General features: G+C 44.5%; 1 protein-coding gene across 2 annotated transcripts; it reads left to right on the forward strand.

The window, feature by feature from the left end:
* The first annotated feature begins 1433 nt into the window (after nt 1-1433).
* Nucleotides 1434-20799, forward strand: ttbk2a (tau tubulin kinase 2a). Of its 2 annotated transcripts, XM_076108149.1 has the most exons (16): nt 1434-1795; nt 5665-5842; nt 7187-7334; nt 8678-8751; nt 9246-9386; nt 9722-9826; nt 10082-10147; nt 10310-10402; nt 10506-10631; nt 10831-10988; nt 11146-11353; nt 11464-11687; nt 11790-12330; nt 13131-13472; nt 14278-15263; nt 15664-20799. In XM_076108149.1, exons 2-16 carry the CDS (start codon nt 5774-5776, stop codon nt 16109-16111), a joined length of 3729 nt encoding a protein of 1242 aa, XP_075964264.1. In that variant the 5' UTR covers nt 1434-1795; nt 5665-5773; the 3' UTR covers nt 16112-20799. The 2 variants fall into 2 exon arrangements, with proteins under 2 accessions (XP_075964264.1, XP_075964265.1); XM_076108150.1 differs by lacking the exon at nt 13131-13472.
* Nucleotides 20800-22789: the final 1990 nt, after the last annotated feature.

Consider the following 22789-nt stretch of genomic DNA (forward strand, 5'->3'; position numbering starts at 1 on the left):
CAGTGGATAGTGCAAACAAGAGACATAGTAAAAAAACAAGTTCAAAACAAGTATTATAAATATGTAAATAAGTAATAAAACAATAAATAATTTTAAATAATTAAAAAATCCACAATAACTAAAATATTATATATACAGACAGAATAATTGTTGTATTGCAATATTATATATACAGACAGAATAATTGTAGTATTGCACAGTGTATTTATACTGCACAGATTTTTAGTGTGTTTAGTGTTGTGTGGTCTACTGGGAGCAGAGCTTAATATTGCAATCAAATGAAATATCATACATAGAATTATATAGTGTTTGTTTATATATAGTGTAATGTTTATCTTTTGTTTAACATTTCATAACCTCACAACATATATAATCCATGATTTTATTTCATCAATGCAAACTCAATCCAACATCTTACTATTTACACAATATCCCCTTTGTGAGCCAAATGTGCAGTGCATTACTGTGGCACTATCATTGTGAAGTGTATTTCCATATACTTACTTATAAGGAGGTGCATAGTATATACATACACACAGAACAGTACACTTATCCACCTACCTCATGTATTTGAAGCAACCTGTGACATTAATCATTCCATATTTATTCCAGCACCCTTTTCACTCTGCACCATTGCACTGTTGTCGTAGTGTTGACGCATTTGTGTCGTATATATATAAACAAATGTTTATGTTGTCCCTTTCCAGCTTGGTTGTTGTTGTTTTTCAACTGTATGTCTATTTCTGTGTAAGAGCAATGGAAAACTGCAAACAAATTCCTTGAATGTGTTAATTCTGATTGTTGAGGTCAAAATTGTAAACTGTATTAATGTTCCATTGCTTTTTACTGAATGTAAAAGATAATTTACTAAACCACATTTGTGGTCTTGAATATATTTCATTCATTAATGTCAATGGGAAAGCAGTGAGATTGGGTATATGTTACTGTGTTAAACACCCAGAAGTAATAGGCATATATTTGCAATCATGTTTTTTAAACAGCTGTGTTGAATTATTTTTGTAGTAATGCATAAAAAAAAAAGAAAAAAAGAACAAAACAACTTTTAAATTTACTGATGGATAGAAATTGAACACATTGCAAAGTGAATTATTATTATTATTATTTTTTAAATCCCTGTGAAGACTACGCCATCAGTTACCAACGACATCTTTAACATAATGTCGCCTCCCAGTGGTCTTTGTGAAAAGTGTCATATTATATTCTAAACAAAGTATAATTCTCAAAAAAAAAATTTAACATAAAAAAAACAACAACAACCTTTAGGGAACATTCCCTGCTGGCTCTGTAAGTGTTATTTATTTATCTATTTACTATAATAAATCGACAAAATGTTAAAACTGTGAAAAACAACAACTAATCTGTGACTGTGAACAGTTCGCGCGCGTCGCCTGCGAACGAGCTTTAAAAAACAAAAAAGACCCCGGTACGCGCGTTCCCGGGGCTTGTTGCGAGGGGCGAACGAATCGGGCCCGCGCGCGCAAGGAAAGGCTGATGATCATCACAGAGACTCGTCACGTCACGGATCCGCAGCGACCGATAGAGATGCTGAGGTGACAGGCAGAAGGAGGAAAAAGGGACGGACGACCACACACGGACATATTTCACCCCTCCGCTCTTTTTATTTTTTAAACCACCATCTTCTTCTTCTTCATGCACGGTTCGCTCGCGATGGGATTCCGCTCGACGTCGTCCCCGCCGCCCTCAAACCTAGAGGATTTTGTGTAACCACACCCGGCTCTTCTTTTGGATCAAGGATTGGCAGCAAAGACCCGAGGTGAGGATTCAAAAAAAAAAACCTGGAGGCCGACCCATGTTTCGCCCCCTTTCTTTCCCACCCACCCATCTTCAACATTCGTTGTCGCGTGCAGCAGCTACGTGCGTGGAGTTTGGTTATCCTGCATGTTGTCAGAGCTTAACCTCCTACACACACACACACACACACACACACACGGCACACAGGCAAAGATGAGGTCGCGTGGTCCTGTGTGTGTGTGTGTGTGTGTGTGTGTGTGCGTGCGTGCGTGCGTGCGTGTGCGTGTGTGTGGACGGTCAATGTGCGTGGACGCGCCTGAGTAAATCTGCTGTGGTAACCAACTCGCTATGCAACAAGCTCTCCACAGCAAAGCCCAACCAGCCCGTCCACTGCAGGCAGGATAGGCGGCTTTGGTCACAATATTGCTGCAGCTTGCTACCTGTCACATCCCATTGAAAACAACGTACCAGAGGTTTGTATCCTTTTTAGAAACCTGTATTTGTTTTGCACAAATGGCTTCTAAATTACAGGATTTTAAAGTTGCTCTGGAGGTGAGTGCATCCTTGATAAGCAGCCATTAATGCCAGATAAACACACGCTCGTCCTTCACAGATTCTTCAGACTGGATCAGTTTCATCCATGCTGGAGGGGCCTCCCCCTTGTGCTGGCTCCTCTCCAGGGCTTGTCCTGCAAACAGAGTTGTCAGACCAGACACTTTATTTCATCCAGCAGCAGCCCAACAAGTCTCCCTGTCTTTCTACTGAGCCACACTGGGATCAGACAGAAAATGAAGCAGACGTTTGATTTTACAGTCAAGTTATTCTCACTCGAGTGTGTGCACCCATAACATTGCTTTTAGGGTCAGTGCGTTCTGGTCAATATTTACACACAAAACATCTCCAGGAAGCAGCAGGAATGCTATGTGTGTTTTGGAATCACTCATTGACATTTCATGATGCTTTTATGGAGCTGTGAAAACTTCCAGCTAGACCACAAAAAAGGGCAGAGGCAACGACAAGCTGCAGTCAGCAAAAGAAAAAGGCACTGCAGCAGCATCGTCGGCGTGTGGAGATGCGGGGGGTCAGGAAGTGTGATTCATCAGGATGAGACGGGAGCGGGGTTGTCACAGATTGGTTTAATTTCTGGTCCGAAGTCTGCTCCTCCTGAGCTGTTTTTTGTATGTATTCATTGATGGTGGTTCGTATGGAGGAGGAGGAGGAGGAGGAGGAGGAAGAAGAACCTCTCTGTGAGGTGTGAGATTATTCACAGCGTGAGGCGGCCTGGCTGGTGCATAGGTGTCATAGCAATGTGTGTTCAAGCTTGTGTTTGAGTGCATGTGTGTTGGAGAAGTGGCTTTCTGTTTGGGCCTGATTGGCAGGTAGTGTCTCCTGCTATTCTGACACACTTGCGCTTTTTTCGAGGGATGAAAAGCTGTGAGATGGTTTTGACTTCTCCAGACTTTTAACCGAAAACAAGGAAGCAGAGCCCTTTCTTCTACTTCTATGTCAGAGGCTTATGTGTTTCTCACATTCACACTAGAGGTTGAATGTCAGCCGTCTCTCCCAAATGACTCACTCATCATTAAAAGTAATGTTCTCATCATGTACGACGGCTCAGATGGGACAGAACTGTTATTTTTGTCCATAAAAGAAGGAAAAGGCCGGGACGTGGGGTGACCTTGATGTTGGGACAGCAGGCTCACAGCAGAGGTTATTGAATCGTCTCTCAGCGCTCGGTGGTCAAAAGGGTTTTCTACGGTTCATGTGTCCTCTGTGGTTTCGATGGCGTGCTCCATATGTCTGCGTTAATCACTGATAATATAATATCAAGAATCCCTCTACTGACACACATTGTTGCCAGAAAGAGACGTTTACAGAAGTTTCGTTCAGTTTTTGCTGAAAAAAAAAAGCTTGATTTCGTTCCACCGCTTTGCTCCAAAGTCAAATGTCTTGATAACAGTTTGAAGGATTTCCATGTCGGTTTGTACAGCGATTCATGATCCCCAGAGGATAAATCCTAATGATCCCCCCCCCCTGATATTTCCTCCAGCACCACCGTGTGATTTTGAGTGAATCATTTGGACATTGTTGTCTGGATTGCTCTGAGATTTGGTGCACACAGCCATGTTCTCCAGAGGATGAACGATACAACCCCCCCCCCCCCCGACCTTTTATCAAGTGTCGTCAGGTCTTAATTGTGCTTTTGTTTTATTTGCCAATACCTACAAATACTAATGATACCTCAACTGTTCTGTTAATGCTAATTAGCAATGCTAATTAGCATTAACAGAACATTAATTCTCTTAATGTTATATTGGTTATTAAAAGGCTCGCTGAAACTCCACTAGGATAACATGAATTTAACCATATAGTGAATTTTTTTTTAAACAAAGTTGCACAAAAATGGGAAATATAAATACATTACATCTTAATATTGGTTCATAGTAATTCACACACATCTATACATTAGGACAGTTCAAAGACTATCAGAGTGATAAAATGGTTTCAGAAGAGATTCATAATGACGAGACATCTCGTCCATCTGTGTGTTAGAGTTCACCTCACTCCTGACTCTCAACCCCGGGTGACATTTCAATGCTCGTCATTTCACCGTTATCTAGTCCAACCACGCTTTGCCCTGCTCTATCTCCCCAACCTCGCCCCTGATGCATGATGGGATTGATTGCCTCCTTGATGTCGGGATCATGGCCCCCGTAACCAAATAGTGTTTTTGAAGGCTGGTTACATAACCGTACAAATGCCGGCGCGCCGTGTGCAGAATGATGAATCAACGTTGGGTTTGCTGGGTTCGCTTTGAGCGTTTTGAAGCCAGACTGAAGTTAGCAGCGTGTTCTCTCCGGAGGAACACTCATCTGTGACATGGATGTTGCATAATACAGGAGCATACACAACGTCTGCAGGGGAAACTCCATGTGATCTTCACTGTACAGACAGCCTGCCTGAACCACATGGCAATGAATGTATTGACAAGTCTGATGGAGATGTTTGTAACTCATGACTTTATTATGAGAGGGATTTTTCACAATCTGGTTTTTGTCTTTAGCTTATAACGGATCTATAAAGCATTAGTAAATTATTTATTACCATTAACAATAGCATTGACCAACTTACAAACCTTTTAGAACGGGAGACTTTTCAGAAAGTGGTAATAACTCATCTTTAGGCATCAGATTTATTTAAGGTGGTGTTCCTGGACAGCAACTTTTACATCTTTGAATTAAAAAAAATCTTGTATTTACAACGTAACCTCACCTAAAATAATCATATCAGTCACATTTATTATATCAAGTTCTTGTGATGCATATTTCTGCAGAACAAAAGTAAAACTGAATGCTGCAAAAATCTGAAGCAAGTTAATGAAACTTAATGCAGTATTTGATAAGATCTTTTATTTCAAAGTAATATCATTATGCTTTATTACACAACCAGAGCTATGGCAAAATGAGGCCTAATGAACAGTCTCATTATGTCTCACAAGACTACTTTCTTTATAAGAGCTCCGTGGTTGTTGACACAGAAGATACATATTTCTGTGTAAAGTGATACTAACATGAAGCCTTTTTGTAATTTAAGACGCTGGACATTTGCCTGCGATTTGTTGGGGCGAGTTTGTCTGGAAGGACAGCTGCTGGCAGCAGGTGTGGCAGCTGCAGCGATAGTCGAGTATCAGAAAGCTCCAGCCATTAAGCCAAGGGTTTAACTTTGCCTCTCAACTGGGGAGACTTTCAAACTTTAACATGTCCAAAAAAAACTTTATGTAACCTCCTTGTTCAATCCCCAAGAAACATGATCTCCTGGCCTAAATACACTGATTTCCTTGGCATTTGTCCCATCATTTCTGACAGTTTTGTGTGTCTTGTGCTTCCGTAGGGTTCTCCATCAAGGCCCAAATGCCCGGCCCAGTCTGAGGCTGCTGGTTCGAGGGTGGGGGTGGGGGGGGGGGAAGCAGTGAGGACAGCGTCCCGGGTCCACAGACGGGATGAGCGGGGGAGTGGAGCAAGCTGACATCCTAAGCGTGCTCTCCCTGGTCAAGGAACGATGGAAAGTGGTAAGTGACAGCGACAATGGGCGGTGTGTTTGTCCAGCCCCATCGCTGACTGTCCCCGGTTCACCCTCTGTCCCACAAACAACAGCTCTTTGTTCCTCCAACAATGCTTTCCCCTGCCTATGAGTCCCGCCTTCCCTCTATCTAACCTGTGGCTTGGACAGTTTGGGGTTGTGTCTCTCCGTCCAGGTCGGGCTGCTGCAGAATAGGGGATCCAAAAATAGCCCGTGTAGCTATTTGCGGCGGTGCAGTGTGCTATAGGCTGCGGGAGGGCCCAGTGTCTCTCCCTGCTGTGCCATCCTGGGTGCCATGTGAGGCTGTTATTCCTTACTGGCATCACTTCCTGTCTTCCGAGGAGCAGAGTTACATAAGAATGCTGCAGCTAATCCCACGACTTTAGCTGCTAGTGCGACACAGGAGGACAGTGAAGGACACGTGGGAGAAATTAAAGCTCTGCTAGTACCGAGAGGCGACAGGGAAAAGGTGGAACTGTTGGGGGGGCAATTTGAAGGAGTGAAGTGAGGAAGAAAGCGCTGTGAAATGAATCGCATGCAGTTCTTTGTGTCATATTCATGCAGAAAAGTGTGCAGTGGTTTTGGCCTGCTTTAGGCCTTCGTCAGTGCAAATGCTATCAGCACCAAGTAATGTTTACAGGTGAAAGGTAGAGCTGAAGCGATAAGTCAATTTATTGATTAGACAGAAAAATAACTATTCTGATCATTTATATATTTTATATTTAATCTTTGAAGTAATCTTTCAAGCTAAAATGTCACACAATACTTAGTTTTTGCTTCTCAAATGTAAGCATTTTCATTTCTTTGTGATGGTAAACTGAATGTTTTGGGGTTTTGGACTGTTGATGATGAGCAATTTTCTGTTTTTCTGCCATTTAACAGTTCAAAATATTCATAATAACAAAGAAAATAGTTGTCAAATTAAAGCAAAATGACCAAAAACCAAACTCAACCAACTTAAAACTTCTTGATATTTATTAAAATAAGGAAGAACATATTGTTTATAGTTTTTTCTGTACAGCTAGCCCTTTCTTTATTTTAGTTTTTTGCGTTGCCTGCATTTGACTGGCGCCTCACTAAATTGTCTGCTTTTTTAAAAAAACTCGAAACAATACAAATACAACTTGAAATAAAGTTCTAAAAGGGTTAAAAGTACAAAAAAAGGTAGTTTTACAGCGCATGCATACATAATCACTAAGATGCCTAAATCAATGGTATCACATGGTTTAAATTGTGCTAAACGTGTTCATTTTGAATGTACTTCTCACTGTCCATGCACATTACACTCAGGTCATAAATGGGATTTGTTCTAATGCAGTGTTTCTTCCTCCAGGTGAAGAAGATCGGGGGCGGCGGGTTCGGGGAGATCTACGAGGCGGTGGACCTGCTGACGCGGGTCAGCGTGGCGCTGAAGGTGGAGTCGGCCCAGCAGCCCAAACAGGTGCTCAAGATGGAGGTCGCCGTGCTCAAGAAGCTCCAGGGTGAGTCCAAATGGATTCAGTGGATTTGGTTACATTTCTGGAATTGATTGATCCTCCAACTCCTCATCCACGTTGACCTCTTGATAACAGCACACCTACTGGACGCTTAGGAGATGTTTTATGTCAATAATTTATCCTGGATTATTCAAATATACAGAAGTAAAACAAAAATGTGAAAGAAGCGGGCCAATCCAGGAAATATCATGCTTGTAGAACGTACAGGGATAGCCTTTGTGCATTGATAGAAGAGTATAATAATCTCTCTATAATACAGATTATCTGACTCATCTGAAAGCACAATTGGGCCCAGGGTTCAGCTCAGTTTGCTTCATTCTCTGCAGAGCAAAACACACCGTCATTCGTTCCACATTTTCTTTTAATGTAAAAGTTTCAGATGGCAGTAGCAGCAGTGACAAAGTGCCAGTGCGACATGAAGTACATGTTTGTGTGCCCGGACACACCCAACGTCTCACAACAGAGACACGCGATCAACACGCTCCTTCAGGGGGGGGGGGGTTGTATAGTTTTACTCGTATCTCTATTTTTCAACGTGTCTTTTTCCCTCCGCTCTCCCTTCCTGCCTTTTGACCACTATGCCCTTCTTTCTCTCTCTCTCAACCTGAGAAGAAAATCAATGGGCAGGGATCGTGTTTGCTGTCTAATGGCTGCGTCCTCGGGCATCATGGGTTTGTTGCCTCCCGAGGGAACCAGCATGTAACTTGAGACGGGGCTGAACTCCAGTCCCCCAAAACACTGCTGACCTCGCCCAGCTGTGAAGAGTAAACATCAACCAAGGGCCTTATAAGAAGTCTAGGGTCATATCGAGCTAATAATAGCTTCTTTGTTTTTTAATTTTGTCTCTTTTAATTGGATTATTTCGGCATATTGTGTAGGAATTTGGCGACAGTAGGCGATTCTTAAAAAGTAGTGTTTGTAACATGGAGGTTTTGTTAGAAACGGTTTGCATTCACAGCGTGCTGAAGGGTTTGGGGTGTGGCCGCAGTCCAGCTGCCAGCGCAGCAATGTCCTTTCAGAGCACACACACACACACACACACACACACACACACACACACACACACACACACTTAAAGGCACAAACACACAAGGCAAGTTCATGCACATTAGACCTGGTGTTGGGCGCGATAGCCTATAAATCAGCAGGGTAGCTGTACGCTGGTGATGGGAGGGCAGTGAGCTGTAGAGGGGAATATGAGCACGCACGTCATCATGATTCACACAGCATGCCGCCGCATCTTACGATGGAATGATGCGGCTGGCGTTAGGTGACCTCATCTTCTCCTCCCGAAAAGCATCCTGAAACTCTCCTCTCCTCTTTCTCAGGTAAAGACCACGTGTGTCGCTTTGTGGGATGCGGCCGCAACGACCGCTTTAACTACGTGGTGATGGAGCTTCAGGTTGGTCTAAATGCAGAAGACTTGGTATCTCCATATAGAGATTCCTCTACCGAGGCATCAAATCAGTTGTAACCACTTCATCCAGCACACAAGGCTGTGATACTAAAGTCATGATCTCAAATTCACAAACACTTAATCTGGGCTTCGATGTGTTCTGGTTTTGATTCATACCAACACACCCACAGGAATGGTACATTTTGGTTTACTGCACCGACTCCCGACCGCACCATGTCTTTAATTATAGATGATCGGTCCAGCTGAATTCATCGTTTTTCTGTCCAACACATTTGGCAACATTTCAACCAGTAAAACCTTTAATAGTGATTCTATTTCTATTCTTTTTCTTGTTACTGGGTGTCGCATCCAAACGAGAACCAGATAAATACGTTTTTCCTTTTATGACATGTTTGTGAAGACACACAGAGGTCCTGCTGTGTTTCTTGAATCGGGGGAATTTATCAGAACTAACCGATCTCGTACATGTGCTCTCTCAGGGTCGTAACCTGGCTGACCTGAGGAGGAGTATGACCCGGGGAACCTTCAGCATCAGCACCACCCTGCGTCTGGGGCGCCAGATCCTGGAGGCCATAGAGAGCATCCACTCCGTGGGCTTCCTGCATCGTGACATCAAACCGGTGAGTCACGGTTAGCTGGAGGCAGCGGAGGATATATACTGCTCGGTTCTCATTTCATTACCAAGCTTCAACTGTATATATTCCCCGACAGATGAGAATACTTTTTATTTCTTCTGTCTGGGCAGTGTTTGTGACTCCTGCACTTTTTTTATTACTGGCTGCTAGTGTTGTTGCTGATTCAGTATTTTGTTGCACTCACAGTAAGCTGGCCCATTATGTTGCTGAATGTAAATATCCTCTGTCTTCTGAGCTACTGTGTTAAATTATATTCTGGCATAGGAACACTTTTATTTTTATTATTCCTTTAACCGTTGCCTCCTCTTTTACTGCCTCAGTCCAATTTCGCAATGGGCCGCTTCCCGAGCACCTGTCGGACCTGCTACATGCTGGACTTTGGTTTGGCTCGTCAGTTCACCAACTCCTGCCAGGAGGTCCGACCTGTAAGTGTCCTCCTCTGTTACCGAGTGTGAGTGTGTGCTGAGCTGAAAGCTGCACTTATCGATGCTGATGAATTGGGGCTGGGCGATAATTCAATTTGAGGATTTGATATAATGCACTTGAAACTGTTGGGACCATTTGAAACGTTTTAAATTAAAATGGAAAATACTTTTACTATGTTATCTTTGGTTGCAAATCTGTAATTCAAATACATCTATATTAGCATTTTAATGCCTGTTCCTGTCTTTGTTTGTCAGCCCCGGCCCGTGGCAGGGTTCAGGGGAACGGTCCGCTATGCATCCGTCAATGCACATAAGAACAAGGTCAGTATCCACCCACCCTGCTCCACAGCGCTTGTGTAATCAGTGATGCTGTCCCACACGTGTTCTATTGAAGTGCTTTACACAACCTCTTTGTTTTTGTCTTGATTTGTCCATTTTAATATAATTGATTAATGTTAACTCAGCCCTGATGTGATCCTGCAGGAGATGGGCCGTCACGATGACCTGTGGTCTCTCTTCTACATGCTGGTGGAGTTTCTGGTCGGTCAGCTGCCGTGGAGGAAGATCAAGGACAAAGTAAGGACAACCAATAATCGTTGTCCTTCACGGAAACTAAACAGCCCTGTCCATGCAGCTGTAGGTGATCAGATGTGACAGGTGTGTGTGTGTTTGCTCCCAGGAACATGTGGGGAAGCTGAAGGATACTTACGACCATCGCCTGATGCTCAAACACCTGCCGGCAGAGTTTGGCGTGTTCTTGGAGCACATCTCCAGCCTCGACTACTTCACTAAGCCTGACTACCAGGTGAGACAGGGCTCATATTTTGATTCTTTTTTTCTGACTATAACAAGTGCAGCATGTTGTTGTTAATGTAGTTTGATGTTTTAGTAAAATGTGCAGTACATGATCTAGAAAGGTCTACAAAGTCAATTTGTGTTCAAGACCTATTTTTTGTAGAAATCTCACAGAATAAAAACCTCACCTATAATGTTTTTTGTTACAGCTGCTGATGTCAGTGTTTGACAACAGCATGAAAACCTACAACGTTGTGGAGAATGACCCTTATGACTGGGAGCGGACCGGCACCGATGGCACTCTGACAATCATTGCCGTTGCCACAACGCCGCAGCATCACACCCGCCTCACTCCGGCACACATGGGGTACGTTTGATTGAAATAAAAAACACTACAAATATTCTGTAGCTTATATATGTAAGTATGGAATGTATAGACTCCAGCTGTGGTTGAAGTTCCACACTTGCCTCTAAAAGTCTTTCATAGCCTCAAACATAAAACAATGTTCTTGTTGTTGCCCCAGTATGGCGAATGCCTCCCTGATACCTGGCGACCTGCAGAGGGAAAACACAGACGAGGTTCTGCAGGACGAGCAGCTCAGCGACGTGGAGAACAACCCCGCTCCGGAGCGCCTGCCGGGCTCTCCCCTCCACCCGCACCGCAACCAGGAGGCGGATGTCTGGGAGGAGCTGGACCGCAACCGTAACCGCATCCGGACGGCAAACTGGAAGGTAGTATAGTTTCATCACCTCAAGTGCTCTCAGAGAAGCGATACCTTCATTGAAATATAACAGTTTTTTATTTTTAGTAACTCACTAACAGAACTAACTGCTTTCAAAAGGCGGGAACGGAGGAGGAGCACAGCAACAACCAGGGCAACCATGGACACCAGAGCCCCTATGCTGGGCCCAGCCTGGGTTCCCCAGTCAAACTGCAATCTGAGGTGGTGGCTTCAGACCGCGATGGCCCGCTGCTGAGGAAGCTCCGCAACATTCACAGTTTTGACCTGGAGAGGAGGCTTACCCTGGAGGCCAAGCCCAGTCCAGAGCGCTTCCTGGAGACCTGGTATGTCTATCAAGTAACCGATCTGTGTTAACATCAGTTCCTCTCAATGTTCCTGAGGTTAGAGCAGCGTCGATTGTTCGCATCTGTCTTGTGTCTGTCCAGCTCAGGAAAGCAGCAGCTTGGCGCCCCGCACCAGGAGAAGGAGGCCGACGGTGCTGCAATCATCCCAGTAACTCAGGGTCAAGCTGAACCAGCCGGGGAGCGTCCCGATAGGGTCTGGCACTATGATGAGGAGTTCTTGTCTGGTGGTGGTTCTCCTAAACCAGCATCCTATGGATCTCTGGAGCAGGGAGAGGGGGCAGCCATTAGCGGGGGCTTTGTGGCCCTCAATCTGAGCTCTGGGAGGCAGGACATTGACTCGAGGGAGTGGGTAATGGTGGAGCGGCCCAGTGGCTCTCCAGGAGCCAAGGTTGCCTCCAAGGAGGAGGACGAGGAGCCAGAGGTGCTCCAGCCAGGGGATCAGTCTCCTGGATGGGAAAGGGGATATCCGGGCCCTCACTCTGGCAAAGCTAAACAAGAGAGCATGGCTTCCTCCAAGGGAAGTGCAAAAGTGGACAAGTTGGAGCTTAGCGTGGGCCCTGCAGGGGCTCTGCCCACCGTCACTCCATCCAGCCCAGCTCTGGCTGAGGGAGTTCTCACTCAGGTAAGCCCTTTCACCTGAAGGCCATCTCACAACATGGCATACATGATACTGACTGTAGTCAGCATTTTACAGAGTCAGAGTTCTAGCTTTAGGACCTCAATGCTTATACAGTCAGGGTTCCACCAGCTGCATCTTGTTTAAAGCTAAATGTTACTGCTTGATGTTTTCTGGCTTATTCGCTTGTGTTTATTGTTAGTAAAAGTATATTTGTGTCACAACTACAGAGCTTATCAGATCACAGCATGGGGGGGGGAAAGAGAGCGTGTGGCTTTGAAATGCACATTGATTTGCGTTAAATATCATGCAGAATTTGATCTTATTTGCAATGTATTTAATTTACTTCACAAATTCAATAATTTGATTACAAAATATGGTTTGGTTTCCTCAGTTTAAATTACTTTTTTGCTCCTTTATTTTTTTTAAAACCTTCAGCCAGCCCACCGAAATCCTGCTCAATCTACAAGTTCAGCATAAACCGCCTTTACACAGTTGAACAGCTTGTTTACACTACAGGAGGAATAACCTTCCCCTCATTCTCTCCTTCAACCAGAACAACTGCCTCCAAGTTGATAATGTATACGGCCTTCCCAAAATCTACCTACCTCGCCTCTTGTCTTCCCTCTGTGGCCTAAGATCATCCCCTTATATTTAGAAACCCCCCCCAGTCGCTTCACCCGTTCAAAACAACTCAACAACGTGCTCCCCGTCTGCTTGTCCTGCATCAAAGCCCTTCCGCCATACCTCCTCCATCTTCTCACTCCCTCACCTCCCACTTCTCTCCTCCCCCCCCTCTCTCTTAGTTCCCCACCTCTCCTCCATCCCTGCCTGAGGAGGTCGCGATGCGGACATCCAGCCCCATCCCTCTGCGCTCTCCCAGCCCTCACACACTCCTGACCACCTTGTCGGACCCGTTGCACCTGCGCCATCCGCCGGGCATGAGGCGCAGCCAGTCCGTCGACCCGCAGCAGCAGCAGGAGCGCCCCTCCTCGTCCTCCTCCTGCCACGCCTCCCTACCGCTACCGCCACACCCCGCCCCCAGCACCCGCTCACCCGGTCGCAGGAAACTGCCGGCCATCCCGGCGGGTGCCGCCAACGCCAAGTTTCCCTCTGTCATACGCATCACTCGCGCCCAGCTTCAGCAGGTGATGAGCCCGATCGCAATCTCCTAAAAAAAAAACCTCCATTCAGCTTCCTCTACGTCCGTAGCAATACTCCGGCTGTCACCATTTTTTGTTCTTTCTTTCTTTGTTTTGTTGTTGTTGTTTTGTTTCAGTTGCTTATTTCAGCTTCTTTGTTCAGTTGGCTTGCTTATTGTGTTGTTGTCAGGCAGCTCTCTCCAGAAACCATGAGGGGCATTGTGCAGGCCAGACAGAGCATGGGTCAGATGTGTCCTTGTGTCTGGACATGTGTCCTTGTGATCTGAATAGGGGACGTGTGTTTGTCTGATTGTGGCATGTGTGTTTGGAATGTCGAGTCATGACTACAGGTTGCATGGTCTCTTTTGTTTCAGATCGTCTTTGTCCTCTCTATCTTTCTCTTTCTCTCTCTCTCCCTGTATTTGTTCCTCACCCTCTCTTCGCTGAAGCCCCCTGCGAAGTTGCGTGAACCTTTCCTGTCCTACTTGCTGGTTTAGTACTCACAGCTTGACTGACACTGCCATAGCACTTGTGTGTGTTTCGGTCTGATAATGGTAGCTATGGTATTGCATGCAGTTGCCAAACTAATCACCATTTATTACCCCACATTATACAACACTTCTCTTTTCACACATCTGCATCAGGCTCTTGCTACAGAACTACAGCACAACTCGACATGTTGTAGTCTATCAGCAACAGGCCTTTGACAGCTAGAATATTATTCCCACTCTTAGTAAGGTCGATCCTTTAAATAACACCTGTGTGTCTTTCTCTTCCCTACCGTGTCTCCACCTCCCCCCCTCCCCTCCAGTTGACGGCTCAGCGTCCCTCTGGGCTGTCCTCCCAGTCAGGATCGGACAGCGCGCCACAGTGCCTCCTGCTGGAGAGCCGTGGTGAGGCTGAAGCTGAAGCCCAGCAGCTCCAGGAGCACACAGCGGACATCAGCTCCCCCCAGGACCATGTGCTCACCCATCCAGGGACACCCACAGACCCCCTGGCTGAGATACTGGTCAATGGAAACATCCGCACCAAAGCTCAAAGTCCCGCTCCGAACCGCGCGTCATCCCCACGCTCCCCCCGCTCTCCTCACTCGCCTCCTCTGCGCTCGCCTTCCTCTCCACGCTCTCCACACTCTCCATGCTCTCCTCGCAGCCCTGTGTTTGCCAATGGCCACCTCTCCCCTCCTGTTAACAGCCAAAGGGATTTAAGTAACGGAGCATTCCCCAAGCTGAAAGACCCTGAGAAGGACTCTGGCTCGACTCTCTGTGCCACGGAGCCTCAGCTGAGGGGGGAGGTTAGTAGAGAAGTGAACCACGCCCCAGATCAGACCAACGGACCAGTCTCCTCCTCCTCCCCGGTTGCCCTCCGTAAGGACCCCAGCCGTAGGCAAAGTCGCATCCCAGTCCTGGAGCCCTCCAGCCTGCTGGAGCTCCCTCCTGCGGGGTCTGCGAAGGAGAAACTCCTGCAGAAGAAAGCCAACCACCATGGCCCGGTCCCCTCTCCCACTGCCTCGCCGTCGCTCTCCGATAGGCGTGGCCCCATGGTGGCCTCCCTTGCTCGGGACCCGCTGTCCTCCGCCTCTGACCGCTCTCAGGACGAGGACTCTCTCATGGGCTCCCGTTCTGACCGCCAGGGAGACGACGCTCCTTCCCTCTCCTCCTCCTCCAGCCCTCTGTCCCGCAAGAGCCGGATCCCTCGTCCTGTTCACTCATCTTCCTCCGCTGAGCATCTGGCCGCCCAATTCCTGCCGCGCCCGCCGCCTGGAAAGCCACCGTGCCGCCCCACAGCGGAGGGCAGGTAATACGTTGATCTTCATCTTTTGCTTTTGAAAACCAACATTTTAATAATTCACCAACCAACATTTTAATAATTCACCAAACATTATTGTTCTCAAACATTTATGAGAACGTAACAAAACCGATTACACATTAATTCCCTTTGCTGATTGATTCTTTTGATATATTTTTCACTTATTTGCTTTCTTGCAGTAGTGAGAGTAGATAGCTACTGCTCTAATGTCTGTATGCTAAATATGAAACAAGAGTCTTCTAGTCTTAATGCTAAGCAAAGCTAACCGCCTACTGGCTGGCTGAGCTTCTAACTCTCAATTTGATTTATCACCCTTTATCCTGGTTTGCTTTGAAACATGTGACTTGGCTGATATTCCTAACCTGCCCTGCATTTTGTGCCCACTTAGGCTGAGGCGTTTACGCATCCGGGCGGGCAGCAACAGTGACTCAGACCTCCTGACATGCCTTGCTCAGCTGATGCACGGTTCCCGTGGCTCGCCACTTCACCATCGCTCCTCAGCCCAGCACGGGGGCTCCAGGACGGGCGTCTGCAGCCTGACGAGCTCTCCGCACCACCACCGCAGCTCTAGCGCCTCCCCGCGCAGCTCCTCCTCCCTGCAGCGCTCCGTCAGCTCCTCGCCCTCCCGCCACGAGCACCGCGGCGGCGGGGGAGGGGGTTGCCTCGGCCGCAGCCGCTCGCCTCCCAGCTTCTCGGGCTCGCCGCCTCCCCGCCGCTTCTACACCCACCACCAGGAGACGTGCTGCAGCCGCCAGGCTCGCACCGGCCCCTTCCACCTGTCCCGGGGAAAAGGCTGTAGCCGAGACGGCAAGTGCTCCAGCAAGCTGAGCAGATAGTTGCCCTCCATGTTGCGCTGCCAGAGCAGAGGATGGGAAGACTCTTATTATGATGGGGTAGACCGCAGTGTCCTTCCTGTATAAGTTCCCCTTTTTTCGCTGTCAGTCCGAACCTTACACTTGTCCCGCTGTCCCCCACTGTTCCCGTCAGTCCTTCTATTCGCACACAGGCTCATTCATTTATGTGCCCAGCTTTAAAGGGGCACTCCGGCAATTTGATAATGTACTTCAACAAAGTTGTTCGGCCGAGAGACGGATTTGAAAAAGAACGATCAACATCTGTGCGGCAGAAACTGAGATATCTCCACGTTTAGTCCATTAAGCTCCAAAAATGTTGGTTCCTACATTTCCCATAATGCAACTCAATGTGCCGACTTCTTTTTTTTGCAATGAAGGCTTTCTGTTAAAAAGTCTCGAGCACAGTCTGACGTTCACAGGCTGAATAGTACTCTTGATGACGAGTCAGCTGAACGGAGTGCCCCTTTAAGGTAACTTATTAGACGATCGATATCGACATGTCAGGGTCCTCATTTTATTTATATTATCATGTTGGAGAGTGAAATAGTACAGCTGCAAACTTTAACCCAATGCAGCCAGTACTATGATATGTAAATCTATAGTTAGTTGGGCCAGTGGGCACATAAATAAATCAGTTCCCTGTTTAGTCATCTTCATGCATCCTGCACCACAGTATAATGTAACTTATTTATCCCCAGTATTGATGCACTTGGATGATACTGATGGAATATCAGTGTAGCTGATCACAACTGAATTAGATATTGGCCTGGGGTTGACTCCGTTGTCTCCTCTGCATTCGGAGATTGCAGGCAGGGTATGCTATTTACTTTATGCTACATGTGAATGCATAAAGCCTGAGTTTGTGTACAGTTGTATTTATTGAGATATTTATTTTGATGCTTAGCTTTCGACTCCTACCCTCCTCGGTGTGACAGTGGACGTGTGGTTTTGTGTCACTCACATTAGTTTTTAAACGTTTAAAAATCAAAGGGGTGACTCCAAAGTGACCCTTTTATACAATCAATCATGTCAAGTGCGTGAGGACACACACACCTTTTTGTGCCTACTGTGTTGCTGAGAAGGGAATCAAAAACGCCCCGACGGCTGAAGGCTTTACAGGTTAGAATGGTGGTCGTTGTTCAGTAGTAGCAGAAGTATCGGCTTAAGCAACACAAGGTGCATTACCGATGAGTAATGTTCAGACACAGATATTTGTCTCAGCGTGTGCCTTGGCACTTTGGGCAGCTTCAGGATTCACTTTGTTTGTAACGAGACAACAAAAAAGGAGCCAAAAACTTGTGCCAGCGGTTCAAAGACGACCCTTTTCACCAGTATTCTTTCAATGTAGAAAAGGTAGCAACACAGATGTTTGTAAATCAATTTGAGCCACAGTTTACTGGAGTAGCTTTTATTTGTAAAGACAAAAAAGGAAATATTTGAAGTACAACCTGTCTTTGCTGTCCTGTGTGTACACACCAGGTCAGTGTTGGAGATAAAACTTTGAAAAACAAATGTGAATTTCAGACCTCAAACATTTTGTCAAATGCTATTGAAAATGGAGGCCATATGTACATATATATTCATCAAAAATGATGTTCCATGCTTCCATGTGCAAGAATGTTTTAGCTTTTTTTTTTTTTTTTTTTGTTCCTCCTTGCGCCGCAGAATGTCTTTCATATGATGACGTATGTTTGTGCACAAGGGGAAGGAATCAGAGTATTGTTTGTGTTGTATTTAGTTAGGATTCCTCACTGAAACGCTCCTCCACACCCTCCTCTGCTTGTAAGATACTGTATAATACCTCCAGCTTCCTTCCAATGCTACTATTTGCATGCACAACAGAGAAAACACAGAATCAACTAGTGAGTAAAAAAAAAAGCTGCATACCACCTCCCGCTCACACGTCGTCTTATCTTGTAAAGATTTTAACCCGGCAGTGACTTCATCACTTTTTTTTAAAAAATCTACATATTTTCTCTTTCCCATCTCCGTATTCTTTCACTGTTCCTCTTCCCACCTGATGTACGAGTAGTTTTCTGCGCTTCCTGCACTTGACCCGGGATATATTGTGTTGCTGGAATATGATAGACTGTATTTTTTACCAGTGCAACTAACTGACATGATGCACAAAATAATTAAACCAGAAAAATAATAAAAGGAGAAAAGTCTTCGCTGTGTTTTAAAGCACTTGTATTGTAGGAGAAACGCACCGGTTGACAATAGCAGTTATAACAAAGACATGGCTGCACATTGCCAAATATTTTGATAGATTTTGCAGATGTGGCTTGAATTGAGACGTGATAAACATGGGAGCGTATAGTGATTTGAATGGGCACGTTGCTTTGTACATGTATAAAGTGTGCTGTTTCATGCAGCTATGATGACTCATCCTGAAGGCAGACAGCGTTCAGTCAGTCAGTCGCCTTAATGTCTCCTCTCTGCCCCTCTGTGCATAGCGAGGGATGACTGAGCCTTGTCTGTGTCGGACATCATTCCACTATTCGGCCAAGCCTTCCTGTCACTTATCTCTCTATCGTGTGTGTGTGTGTGTGTGTGAATGGGCATGTGCTACCATGCCTGTATCGGCGTGGTCAATATATCACCAGTGAAACCAGTGCTGTCGGACTCTTGTGCTTACACAGCTGTGCTTCTACCGGAGAGCTCCCTGTTCTTTGCTGTGAGAATGAGCGGAGGCCATTTATCGAACGACGAGCTGGAAATGGAAAATTTGGAGATGGAAATGGAAAACTGTATGCCCTCAAACAAGGGGCGGGCAATTTCTACACGTCGCCAGCAATCAGTCCCTCTTTTAACTCACTATTTCCAGATATTTGCAAGCTTTCAAAGTTCAGAGCGCTGTTGCGCAGACTTTTAATATATACCTGTAAAATATGAAGTAATTATTTAAATACAATAGTTATTGTAAAACCATAACTTATACGCTAACGGGCTTCAGTGGAAGGGAGGAACAGACGCTAAACTGTGCTGCTGGGTCTAAAAGATAATCAGATTTCCAGGTTTTTTAAATCATTATTGCACATAAGTGGTGTGAAGTTGTAGTACTATTGTTACCCTCCAGAAGAGATTTTCTTTGTCACGTTTGAAAGTGGCCTGCTCAAAGACAAGTATTTGTGGTTACAGATACCCAAAGGCCAACAGAACAAACCCAGCTGTTTTTATTTTATTTTGAAAGGTGAGAAGGAAACTAATGGCATAACATCAGATTACTTGTTAGTAACTTCTAAATACTTGACAAAGATTGTTTATTGTGACAGTTGCTAATTTGGCCATCCATCATTTTGACTTCAATTGTCAGAATTTTTTAATGGTTGATATTTTGTGTTGTAATGTTTGTCATGGTTTTGAAATGTAACTGTACAGTCTCAAGGAAAGAACGTAACACGTGGGAGTTTTGCATTGTATATAACTGTAATTATTTATGTTCTATCATTTGTATCATATCAATGCCTTGTACAGTGTTTCTTTTTTCTTTTAAAATTATTTTGTATTTTATTTTTATAAACTGGTTATAAATAAAATACTCATTCCGCATGCAGACAGAATCTTGTGAGAGGTTTCTGTTGTTAATCCTGAAATGATGGCCGCTGGACCACGACATAAAGGTTATAATACTCAATCATCTAGGTTTTTTTATTCATTCACTGGACTGTTTTGTTTGTCATCTGTAGACATCACAGATTGAACAAAAGGTGGAGGAGTTAAATATCAGATTAAGATTCAAAATGAATACAAAAGATACAAAATACCACCAAACATGGCAGAAAAGCAACAACAAAAAGTCTAAAGATTTAAACCATTTGATTCATGTAAATTAATTTTATTTATATAGCCTAATTACAGAAATTTGCCTCAAGAGACAGGAAAAACTCCCCCTAAAGAAAACCTTTAACAGGGAAAAATATAATAATTTATACCTAAATCATTTTACATTTCTTGAGAAAATGCTTTGCAGGATAAAACTTTCGTATAATCTTAAAGGAAACCTCTCTAATCTTATTCCTAATACGTAATATTTGGGCAATGACCAAATTTTTATCCAAGGAATATTCTTAACAAAGTCACCCCACTAAACAAACATCACCTTCAACAAATCTAGATGCCTTCAGCTGTCGATACGAGGACACTCTCCAGGGACAGACCTCTTTGTAACCAAAGATTACATTTAACGAAACTTAACAGCAGAGGCTCAGACAGCCAACACTTGTCCCCTGGATCGGATCAGTTTTGTTTTCATCCACCAGAGAAAAATTCAGTTGATGTTGCTTTGTACGTTTTGCTTTTGACCTGTAAAAGATGACCTACCATAACATTGGTGTTAAGAGTCTGTAAATTATTTTATATTCAACATCATCTGTTTTGTGTGTTTCACAGAGTTAAAGACAAGAAGGAAGCGATCTACTTGAGCTCCTGACACCAAGAGAGTTGTTTATGTGTGTATCATCACTTCCTGATAAAGGCGCTCCTGTCATACATTACCACATGGTGGCAGCAGTGTGTTATAGACATGAACCTGACCAGAGGAAGAAGTTGTTTATTTCAGTAATACTGTTTTATCTTAAGTTGAATGTTTTTGTTTTACTTTTGTTAAAAGATAAGCCTGACATTATTCTATACTTTTCTTACTGTCAATAAATCCCATGAAAATACCATTTTCCACCTCTCAATACTGTATAACTAGCCGACCCTGTCTGTAGCATTCAGTCCATTAGTTACTACCGAAGAGGTAAATCTAACAGGAGTAAATAGTGCATTTATTTTCAGTGTAGGATTAATACTCATTGAGTGCTATAGTGAGTATTTATGGCAGCAGGATGGTTAAAGTGGGATTAAGCCAAACTAAACTGCAGTGTGTGTGTGTTCATGTAAATGAAGCGACCCACTGCAACATTGTGGCTCACCACCAACCACTACGACTAATGTACGACCTGCTGTACCTCTTCAGCCATAGCCGCTCACTTTTTAAATCAATCGATTTTTTGTTGTATAATTAAAATAAACTTAATTACCTGCTTTGTAAAATGAGTTCCTTCAAAGTAAGCCACTTCCACTCTGCAAAATGCACAATCATGTGTTAGGAGAATTTTCATATTGTTTTCCAAATTAGAAGTGGAACGCAAGCATTTACAATAACACATATTTTTAAATACTACATTTTAGAAACATGACTAATAGTCTACAGCTTTCTGTTAGCATTACAGTGTAACAGAGCCACAAACATGGCTGTAGTCTTACTAGGCTAGCTGTTTCCCCATACTTCCATTCTTTATGCTAAGCTACCTAACCGCATGCTGGCTTTAGTTCATATTATTTATGAAATGTATCATTCTGCTCGTCTCAGCCCCCTGTGTCACGGTGTGTGGTACATCTCACTACGGTCAGGAAACTTGTCAGAATGCCCATATTTGATTGGCTGAGCTGCATCACGTGATGTGATTCACTACCCGACTATGAGAGTCAAGACGGAGCAACAACATTTCTCAATTTCAGACAGAGAAATATAAGGGAATGGTTCACCCGCCCCACCCCCAGGAACATTGAGAAAAGATATGTAATTCGATGTCGGATGAATGACATTGAAACAGTAGCAAAATTTGATTCAGGAGCGGGATATTCCTTGATCGGTTCTCGATGGGTTCAAACACATATGCCCAACGAGATTCGACCTCTGGTGGATTTGTTCAGAGAAGAATTCAAATTGCAAGCAGCTGACGGCAAGGAGCTGAATTTGATTGGATGGGTACAAATACAAGTACAAATGCCTTCACTGGCTATTCCCCACGTTAATCTGCCAATGATTGTACAGGTAAATCGTGGGATGGCACTCCTTGGAGCTAACGCGTTGAACTGCATTGTTGAGCTAAAGCACAGAGCGTCTGTCAAAGACAGCTGCATCCGTAAGTTCTTGTCTCGTTTTATGTGAGTGAGTCAGACAGACAGACAGACAGACGTATGTACTGAGTGAGTCAGACAGACAGACGTATGTATTTACTGAGTGAGTCAGACTGTTTTATGTACTGAGTGAATCAGACAGACAGGCAGACAGTTTTATGTACTAAGTGAGACAGACAGACAGACAGGAGGTCTAACAATGCCTCCAAGTCTTGTGTGTGTGTGTAGAGAGACAGACAGAGCGTGCGTGCGTGTAATTGGTTGCCATGGTGAGGACGCACCAGTTGGAGAGTCTGTGAGTCTGTGTGTTTGTCAGCTTCACTAATTAGCTCAATCATGAACAGCTGTGTGCCTCCAGCCTTTTAATGGAGATAAAACAGGGAAACACCTCTCAAACAAATCCTCAAAACTCCCATAACCGTAGCTCCTCTTGCTCCGATATTAATAAATGAGAGGAAAGATGAGTTGAAGAACAGATCGTGTGAAAATTGTGTCTGTAAAAAAATGTGGCTTAACTGGCGATCTAGAAATGGGGTACCGAGTTCTGTGGGAGATGTTCTTGAAGTAAAATTTAACATTGGTCTCTATGGAGCAGAAAGTTGGGTTTCCTCTCAATTAAAAGCTTTTGTGCCAAATGTGTAAATCTGTGGGATTCCACAGTCATTTGTCTACGACAAGGACAAGATTAGCTACTTTTACATCCAAAAATTATGCATGAAGAGTGAAGATTGTGGACACAGTGGCAAAACA

This window comes from Anarhichas minor, unplaced genomic scaffold (assembly GCF_050575085.1).
Source record: "Anarhichas minor isolate MPS153535 unplaced genomic scaffold, ASM5057508v1 ptg000040l, whole genome shotgun sequence".
Taxonomy (NCBI): Eukaryota; Metazoa; Chordata; class Actinopteri; order Perciformes; family Anarhichadidae; genus Anarhichas; species Anarhichas minor.

What these genes read in the sequence shown, in the direction of transcription:
- ttbk2a (XM_076108149.1), top strand. Translation starts at nt 5,774, where the DNA reads ATGAGCGGGGGAGTGGAGCAAGCTGACATCCTAAGCGTGCTCTCCCTG. An exon ending in CCTGCCAGGAGGTCCGACCT is followed by an intron (nt 9,827 to 10,081) that starts GTAAGTGTCCTC and finishes TTTGTTTGTCAG; the next exon opens with CCCCGGCCCGTGGCAGGGTT. An exon ending in CTCACTCCGGCACACATGGG is followed by an intron (nt 10,989 to 11,145) that starts GTACGTTTGATT and finishes TTGTTGCCCCAG; the next exon opens with TATGGCGAATGCCTCCCTGA.